Below are 9,202 nucleotides of genomic sequence, written 5' to 3' on the forward strand. Positions count from 1 at the left end.
ATCTGTTTTTACGTTCTGAGTTCAAATTCCAATAAGGTCATCTTTGTCTTTCATTGTGTTGGGGTCAGTAAAATAAGTATCAGTTGAGCACAGGGGTCAGTGTAATCCACTTACCCCCACCTCGCCCCTGAAATTGTGCCAAAATTTGAAATCACTGTTATTATATAGGTAAATGTAAATTTAACTGATGACAAACAATATTCTTTCTTCAGCTGCTGTCTGGACTGGTGATAACACAGGTGAATGGGGTCACTTGAAAATGTCTGTACCAATGATGCTGTCACTGAATGTTGCTGGGATGCCATTCTCTGGAGCTGACGTTGGTGGTTTCTTCCGTAATCCCGACCCTGAGTTACTGACACGCTGGTATCAAGTAAGTACAAATCCTTGAACAAGCTTAAGATAAACTGGTTACTATTATCGTACTCATTGTATCTATCTTTGCAACTTCCCAATAAGACAATTATCTTCTGCCTACTTCTTCTGTGACCATATTGCTTGTATGTGATTTAGTCGACTTGTGGTTCATTGCAACAGGGCATCAAGTTATTGTCCGACTGGCTACCTGGACCAGAATCACTGTAATGAAACAGACTGGCACCGATTGTTACACTGGGCAGTAGATTTAGTCTATCATTTGCTACTTCAAAATATTTACAATTTTGAATGAACTATGGCAATGCACACACACACACATTGATATACTTATAATGAATGTGTGAACTGATTATTGGTCAATTAACAGAGTCGTTAATGATATATTGTCCATCCAGCTACTTTAAACAACTTGTATCTAATTATCTCAATCTACAAATTAATATTATGTCTCATCTCTGTGATTTACCTCTTTCATAGGCTGCTGCGTTCCAACCATTTTTCCGAGCTCATGCTCATTTAGATACTAAGCGTCGAGAACCTTGGTTGCTGCCAGAAATGAACAAGAACATAATCCGAAATGCTATACACACTCGTTACACCTTCCTACCATATTGGTACACTTTGTTTAGACACAGTGAGAAATCTGGAATGCCTGTCATGATGCCATTGTGGGTTGAATTTCCTGAGGAGTCTTCAATTTTTAAAACAGATGATGAATATCTGCTTGGTATGTAAAGTTATTTCATTGTTGCAGACATGTTGCTATGGCTGGGTGGTGAAGAAGGGTATTGAGTTTAGTCCCTCTGTGTACTACCTTGGTCAAGTGTCCCCTTTCACCCGTCCTTTCTCTCTCTTCTCTGCTGTATCATTAACCCTTTTGTGACTATATTTCTAAGTAAAACCCTTATGAGTTTCAATTAACTTGTAAAATAATCACAAATTCAGACTGGTTTCATTTAAACAACTGTAACTTTTTTATTTATCAACATATTTAATTATGTCTGTGGCTCATTGTGTTGACGTTTATTACCACTGCTTTATGTTTTTTAATGATTTTTATTTCCTTAATTTTGCTCCAATTCTCATTTTTAGGTCCTGCTCTACTGGTTAAACCTGTAGTTGATCCTGGTGTAACATCAACTGATGTCCACTTTCCTGGCAAAGGAGAGGTTGGTAATTGCTTCTTGAATTTTTTTTAAAATTCTGTTTTCATAAATTTCAGTGATCCATCATGCCCTGAATTGGGTCTGTTGTGAGCTGGAACTTACCCCAATGCCCATAGCATATGAATTAGTGGGATTACAGCCCTTAACCCCAAACAGGATGCCAGTCTGTTGCAAGGTTAATTTCTCAGCTATTGTTGGAATGCATGGCTGAGTAGACTGGGGTGACATGAAATGAAATGTTTTGCTGAAGAGTCATGACGCCTGGCTGGCACCCGTGCTGGTGGCACATAATAAGCACCATCCAAACATGATCAATGCCAGTGCCACCTGACTGGCTCCCATTCCGGTGGCATATAAAAAGCCACCATCTGAAGGTGGTCGATGCCAGTGTCATGTAAAAAGCACCCACTACACTCTGAGAGTGGTGCAGCCTCCTGGCTTGCCAGTCTTCAGTTGAACCATCAAACCTGTACCAGCATGGAAAGTGGACATTAAATGATGATGATGATGAATACAATATACTGCCCAGTCTCGGAATTGAAACCATGATTGTAAGATTGAGTGCATCACTCTAACCACTAAGCCACATGTTTTCATGAATTGTAAGGAAGTCATAAGTTTGTTAATCAGAAATAAAGGCTGAGGGGTATTTCAAGACCCTTATCTGTCTATTACACTCTTCAGACCAATTAAAATTTTATACATTCTTTCAGACCCCACCATGGCAGATAAAGTGTTAACACTTGAAATGAAGACAGACAGACACACACACACAAGCATACACTCAATCACTCACTTGGTTTTCATCTACCAAATCCACTAGCAAGACTTTGTTCAGCAAAGGTGCAGTGCAATGGGACTGAACCTGGCACCACAGCATTGAGAAGTGAATTGCTTTACCATAGAGCCACATCTATCATAGTCATACCTGTACATGTAAAAACATGCTGCTGGCTGAAAATAAAACATTGAGCTCCTGATGATGTTATAGCCACATGTTAGGATTATTTTCTCTTTGGTGTAGTTGGACAACATATTGAGTAATGAGGGCCCTCATATAGTTGTGGGTGCATTAACTTGTATTAGCCTCATTCTAATTTGTCTGTTTTTGTGCGTCTAAAATTTAACTCCCTTGAAAGTTGGCAATTGGAAGTTGATTTGTCAACAAGTCCTCACTGTGCTGTCTGTGTTGATTTGTCGAACAATGTGTGATGGCACGCACATCTCTTCTACCTTCAGTCACTAGTATGGCAACTCCACTTAAGTACAGCCATCATGTATAATCTCAGGCATTCAGCCTGCTAACCCTGGCGAGGTGGCCGAGTTCCTTTTGAATGGGCTTCACAGAAGCAATGGCCAAGACCTTTGGCATTATGTCGTGTTTGAGAAGACCCATCAAGCCAAGCAAAATTGTGGTCATGGCCAATACCAGTGTCACACTAATAGTACCTGTGTTGGTGATACGTAAAAGTACTCTGAGTGATTGGCGTTAGGAGGGACATCCAGCCGTAAAAAGCCATGTCAAATCAAACTGGATCCTGGTGCAGCCTTTCAGTGTGCCAGCCTAGTCAAACCATCCAACCCATGCCAGCATGGAGAATGGATGTTGAATGATGATGATGACCGCAAAAATATTAGTGAGTCTTTACATGTATTTTTGCAGACACCTTGTGTACCTTCGAAGTCATGAGTGGACACCCGGAAACTCCTTTTTGCTTCAGTTTTGGGAGTCTATTCAATCTGCTGCATTGAACACATTTGCAATAAAATGTTAATAATCGTTTAATTTACTAAGACTCTGTCTTCTGTTGTATCTGCCTTCCGGTTGATTTACTCTCTCACAAAACTGCTGACCATTCATTCAACTCGGTCAAGAGCAATATTCTCACTTAACTACCTCTCTTCGTAAAAGGTGTTTTATTACAACAAGTACTTTCTGTGATGAAATTGGTAAAAGTTCTCTTAACCAATTTACTAGTTGAAGTCAATCAATTATACTGTATTTATATATTTGATGAATGTGTTTGCAAATTCTGTTTTTGCCAGATCTGGTATGACATTATGAACTTCAAGAGTTTTGCTGGCGGTCAGAGCGTCCAGGTAGATGCTCCTTTAGATAAGGTAAACATTTGCAATTTTTTTTCTGTTTCTTAATGCATTTTTTTGTTGTTCAGAAACACGTACAGGAATCCCTCAACTATCACGGACATTACATTCCCAAACCTCACCGTGATAGATGAAAATCCATGAAGTAGAAACAGTACTGTACTGTATTTTTCTTTATTATTTTTATAATTTATATATATATATCTCTCTCTATATAAACGGCAGTTTGTCTGTGCGTGTTTCTGTGTGTCTGTTTGCTTGTACCCTCACCCTGACCACGGCTTTCAACCGATTCTGATGAAACTTGACACACACATAGCCCAATGTCATAATTCAAAACTAACGCAGCGAAAATTTTGAAAAGTTCCCCCAGTTCTGAAAAAAATCGATAAATTCGACATGGGGTCGAGAATCAGAAACACAAACCGCAAACTGTCTAGGGGACGCAACTCCACCTTTTTTTACTCTCAAAAAAATTTACCATAATTTTTTTCCATTTTTTTGCTATTTTTTGGCTATAACTCTCTAAAAATGCTTTATAGTTATTTCCCTTACAAACCTGAGCAACGCCGGGCGATACTGCTAGTATTTTATAAATACAAAACAACACCATGGAGGAATTGACATAAGCTTAAATAAACCGCAATATGGCAAGGGGTTATTGTCCTTACTTTAATTGGCACTCCATTGGTTATGATGATGAGGTTTCCAGTTGATCTGGAACAGCCTGCTCATGAAATTAATGTACAAGTGGTTGAGAGCTCCACAGACAGGTGTACCCTTAATGTAGTCCTGAGGGAGATTCAGCATGATGCAAACTTTGGCAAGGTTGGCCTTTTGAAATACAGGTACAATTCCTTTTTACCAGCTGAGTGGAGTGGAGTAATGTGAAATGAAGTGTCTTGCTCAAGGACACAATGATCCACCAGGAATCGAGCTCCTAACCTTGTTATCATGAGCTGAATACCCTAACCACCGAGCCTTGCACCTCCATTATAAATATTTTAATACTAATTAAATACTAATTACAGAGATGTACTTGCATAGCAAGTGACCTGATCTAAGATCGTGTGCTGGAACGAAAATAATTGCAGCATGGAAGGTGTTTATAAGCCATTTAAGAAACACACAAAAACCGTTAGATTCACTTCAACATTTAAATTTAATTTGCCAAAATTAAAATTTAAATGTTGAAGTGGTTTTTGTGTGTTTCTAATGGTTTACCTTCCACACTGTAAATACTAATTAAATAACTAATGTCAAGATGCTTTAATAACAAGGAAACAAAAGGATAGGAATATATTAATTTATTCTTTTGTTGATTAAATTCAATGATAAACAAACTCATTTTCAACTTCTTTGAGAGATGTAAATTATAAAGAAATGTTTTCTCTATGAAGAAAAAGCATCAAAGATACTGAAATGTGCTTCCCTTTTTTTTCTCCTTAGATTCCTGTATATATTCGTGGTGGCTTCATTATTCCAAGGAAGTATCGCATGCGGCGTTCGTCTATTTTGATGAGACATGACCCTTTCTCTTTGATTGTATGTCTTGACAGAAATGTAAGTATTTCCATCTGAAAATTTCTTCATAAACTGTTAATTTTTCAATGGGAACTAACTGCTCATGTAACAATCCTCTAAGGACCACTTGGTTAGGTGACTTAAATCCTTTAAATTACATCCTACTGCTTTAAAATGAGATAATATAGTTCTGAATCTCTTGAACAAGTCTAAATGTCATAACTGGTTTACCTTTAATCATAGGTCTTTTCAACAAAGAATCTCCTGTTTTTCTTAAATAACCTTCCTTAAATTTTTTGCTGTTCTATATGACGATGTGATCCCCCTGCTAACAAACTTACAACAGTACATCTCCCTCATACACCACCTCATTTGTAGTAGTTTTACACTAATTCTATATTGCTGTTGAGGTATTTTAGATCGGTTGTATAGGTAGTAGCAGCAAAGGACCAAAATTATATTTTGTCTCTGACTCTCTCTCTCTTTCTCTCAGGATGTTGCCAAAGGAGATCTTTATATTGACGATTATCATTCCACAAAATATAAACAAGCAGAGTTTGCACATCAAGAATTTACATTTGAAAAAAATACATTATCCACCAAGTAAGTATTATTTTTCTAGCAAGAATGTGAAATTGTAGCTTAAATATTGTTGCAAGTTTTGGAGAACTTTTCTCTAATATATCAAAAACCTTAGCACTTTGTGTAACTATAACAACCATTTTAGCATCCACTTGTCTTTCCTTGCATGTCAGACAGAATTTGTTGAGGTTGATTTTTTTCATCCCCCATAGTTGGATGTCCTTTCTGTTACCAACCTCACCATTTTCCTAGTGAGATATTTCCCCATGGCCAGACTTCACAAAATAGTAGATGCAAAGAGTACTGCTTGCATGACAATGACTGTGTGTGTGTGATCATCATTGTTTAATGTTGGCTTTCCATGCTGGCATGGGTTGGACAGTTTGACATGGAACTGGCTGGCAAGGAGCTGTCCAGACTCCCAACAGTCATCTGTCAGTTTCCACCTACCAAACCCATTTACAAGAAGTTGGTCAGCCTGAGGCCCTAGTAGACATTTGCCTAAAGTGTCATGCAGTGGGACTGAACCCAGGACCATGTGGTTGAGAAACAAAAACTTCTTACCACACAGTCTCACCTCTGCCTACAATGTGGTCTTGACCCCTTGGCATTCTGATTACTTTTTCAAATGTGATGCTTATTTATTCACATTGTTTTGTATTAATCCTGCATTATCTCGTAGCTTAGAAACTTCAATGATTTAATTGTTTATTGTTAGTATGACATTGTAGGAGCCAGATCTGACCAGTTTGAATATAAAACAGGTAGAATATTTGGGCCAGATGTGGTTGGTTTAACTCAATAACAATTGCAACATGGAAGATGTTTATAAGCCATTTAATAACACAAAAAAAAAAAATGCAACACTTCAAATTTAATTTGTCAAGATATTTCCATTGCTTTGAAACCATGACCTGTTCACTGACAAAATTTCGTGCAGATCAAGTCACTTTCTATGCAAGTACATTCCTGTAATTCTGAAATATTTTCCATATAAATGTAAAATTGACACCCTTGGGATTTATTCTTTCTATGCTATGACCAACACCAGATACCTTGATTATAACAAATCTTCATATTTTTACTATCCTCCACTGAATACTGGACACATTGTTTTTTTTCCCCCTTTATTTCAGATTGGTGAATCCACAGACATCATATAAAACTAAAGAGTGGATAGAAAGAATAATTATTGCAGGTTTGGAGAAACAACCGATGAAACCAACACTATCAGTTAATGGTGAGTTCATTTGGTTCTATTTGGTGAGAGGGCTGGTTTCAATCTTGCTTCTGTTTTCTTCACTGGCAAGAGTCAGTTCCTTATGCAATTAAGTTAATTATTTGAAAAGGTGTATTTCTTATGGTACTTTAGTATATTGGCTTTTTCACTGAATTGAATTTTTAGAGAAGATATTTAGAATGTCACAAGTCCAGTACAAATCCCAGCTTGTAATATGAAAGAGTTTGTAAAAATAGCCATACCACATCACCTGTCACAAGGGATGTTCAGATCTATAAAAGAAGCATTCATTTCATTATCATCTACTGCCTGTTTTCCATGCTGGCATGGGTTGGACAGTTTGACAGGTGCTGGTAAGCCATAGTCTTTGACATGATTTCTACAGCTGGATGCGCTTCCTAATGCCAACTACTTTCTGGTGTATTGGGTGCTTTGTCATGAGCACCAAAAGGGTTACTAGATACCTTGCACAACAAAAACGCCTTGACTGGGAGGTGGAGAAGTAGTATTGAGTGGATGTAGTTTTGTGCCATTTGGGAGATTTAAGGTGTAGAGGGAACAGATGTAGTTGTCTTGCTGTGGAGTAGATACATGGTTACCCCAGTTGAAAAACAAAGAATTAGTTGGAAAGTAAGATACTGATAATGTGAGATGATGGTACAGATGTTGAGACATGCCTTCAAGGGACATTGGGTATAGTGAGACTAAGTGAGGTGATATAGAAGCATGGGCCATTTAGTGGGGTGGATGAGGTGATTGTATCAAATGGAGAGAAATATAGGAGAGGCTTGCAGGTGGAGGTTGCTGTAGATATATGTAGGCATTATTGTAGCAGGGAAACAAGTTGATGATGGAGAGCAACATAGTGCAGGGAGAAGGCTGGTGGGGCAGATACCCTCAGGGACGAACATTACCAAGGTGGTGACCAGTCCAACCAGCAGTAAGCCTGCAGCTTGTTCTTCATGCAGAATGGGAGCCCAAAAGATGTGTGTTCAGGGACACCACAGTAGGTCCAGGAGGGAACACCCATTAGTAATTGGATGATGTTTCTTATAGGACCCTACTGAGAATGTGCCTGACTCAACATCTATGACTCCCAGCAATAGTGGACAGAGAAAATGGATTGATATTTAGAATTGGTGCATGTTTTTAAATTAAAAGTACCTGTAATATATATGTATGTATATATATATATATTTTTTTATCTTATTTTAGGATCACCATCAAAAATTCTCGAAACAAAATATTATACTGAAACCAAAGTATTAGTAATTCGTAAACCTGGAGTCAATATAATGGATAACTGGACAATAACTCTGAAATAAAAATTGGAGATGAAAGAAAAGGGGAAAGCATTTTTCCTGTTTAAGATTTTTTTTAAAGATCATGATATATATATATATATTGCGATCAGTAGACAAGGGGCAATTTTTTTTTTTGTCTACCCTCATTTTTTTTGCCCCTCAATGAAAAAAAATACATAAAAAAATAATTTAAAAAAAGGGAATTCCTGTTCAGAGCTAATGTTAGTGCTTTGAAATTGTGTTGGGAGTGGGGGGAGAAGGGGGGGGTGAATTAACTGAAACAAGATACAAAGTAAATGAAAATTATAGATTTTTTTTTTTAAAAGGTAGGAATGAAAAATAAAGTTTATCTTGGGTCAGGTGAAAGGGGTTTGTTTAAAAAATACCCTCAAACTTTTTAGTAGAAACATTTAATAATTTAAAATAAAAATATTTTAAAAAAACGAAAAAAAAATGAAAAATTTAAAATAATTCCAAAAACATCTTGGTTGGTTTATTGCTGACCTTTTTTTTTCCCCTCCAAAATCCATCACCTGCCACTTCGTACATTTAAAATTGTTTTTGGAAACTAAATCAAAACAAAAAAAAAAGAAACTCACACAAAAAAATATTATTGAATAAAAGATTGAAATGAAAATACATTTGTTGAGTGATCAATGTTGTAAACAAAGTGGGGATATCATCATCATCATCATCATTGTTTTAATGTCAACTTTTCCATGATTGTATAGTTTGTACAAGTTTAAGGCAGATTTTCTACAGCTACAGGCCCTTCATATTTCCAAGCAAAATAATATTTTCTCATGACCAGACTTTTTTTGTACAGAATATTGGAAATGAATGTCACTACTTACATGACGCACACTCATAACTACATAATTATCATGCATTGTCGATTACAC

The 9,202-nt window shown here is 37.0% G+C and overlaps 1 protein-coding gene across 2 annotated transcripts in view; it reads left to right on the plus strand.

Moving 5' to 3' along the window:
* LOC115212943 (neutral alpha-glucosidase AB) overlaps window positions 1-8,890 on the plus strand; it is a 68,619-nt gene extending 59,729 nt beyond the window's left edge. For both annotated transcript variants that reach the window (XM_036504212.1, XM_029781789.2), the window contains exons 16-23: window positions 213-373; window positions 856-1,105; window positions 1,471-1,547; window positions 3,591-3,665; window positions 5,100-5,213; window positions 5,668-5,777; window positions 6,893-6,996; window positions 8,212-8,890. In XM_036504212.1, coding sequence (XP_036360105.1) covers window positions 213-373; window positions 856-1,105; window positions 1,471-1,547; window positions 3,591-3,665; window positions 5,100-5,213; window positions 5,668-5,777; window positions 6,893-6,996; window positions 8,212-8,321 — 1,001 coding nt within the window. In that variant the 3' untranslated portion in view covers window positions 8,322-8,890. The remainder of the gene's footprint in view (window positions 1-212; window positions 374-855; window positions 1,106-1,470; window positions 1,548-3,590; window positions 3,666-5,099; window positions 5,214-5,667; window positions 5,778-6,892; window positions 6,997-8,211) is intronic.
* The last annotated feature ends 312 nt before the right edge of the window (window positions 8,891-9,202 follow it).

This window comes from Octopus sinensis, linkage group LG6 (assembly GCF_006345805.1).
Source record: "Octopus sinensis linkage group LG6, ASM634580v1, whole genome shotgun sequence".
NCBI lineage: Eukaryota > Metazoa > Mollusca > Cephalopoda > Octopoda > Octopodidae > Octopus > Octopus sinensis.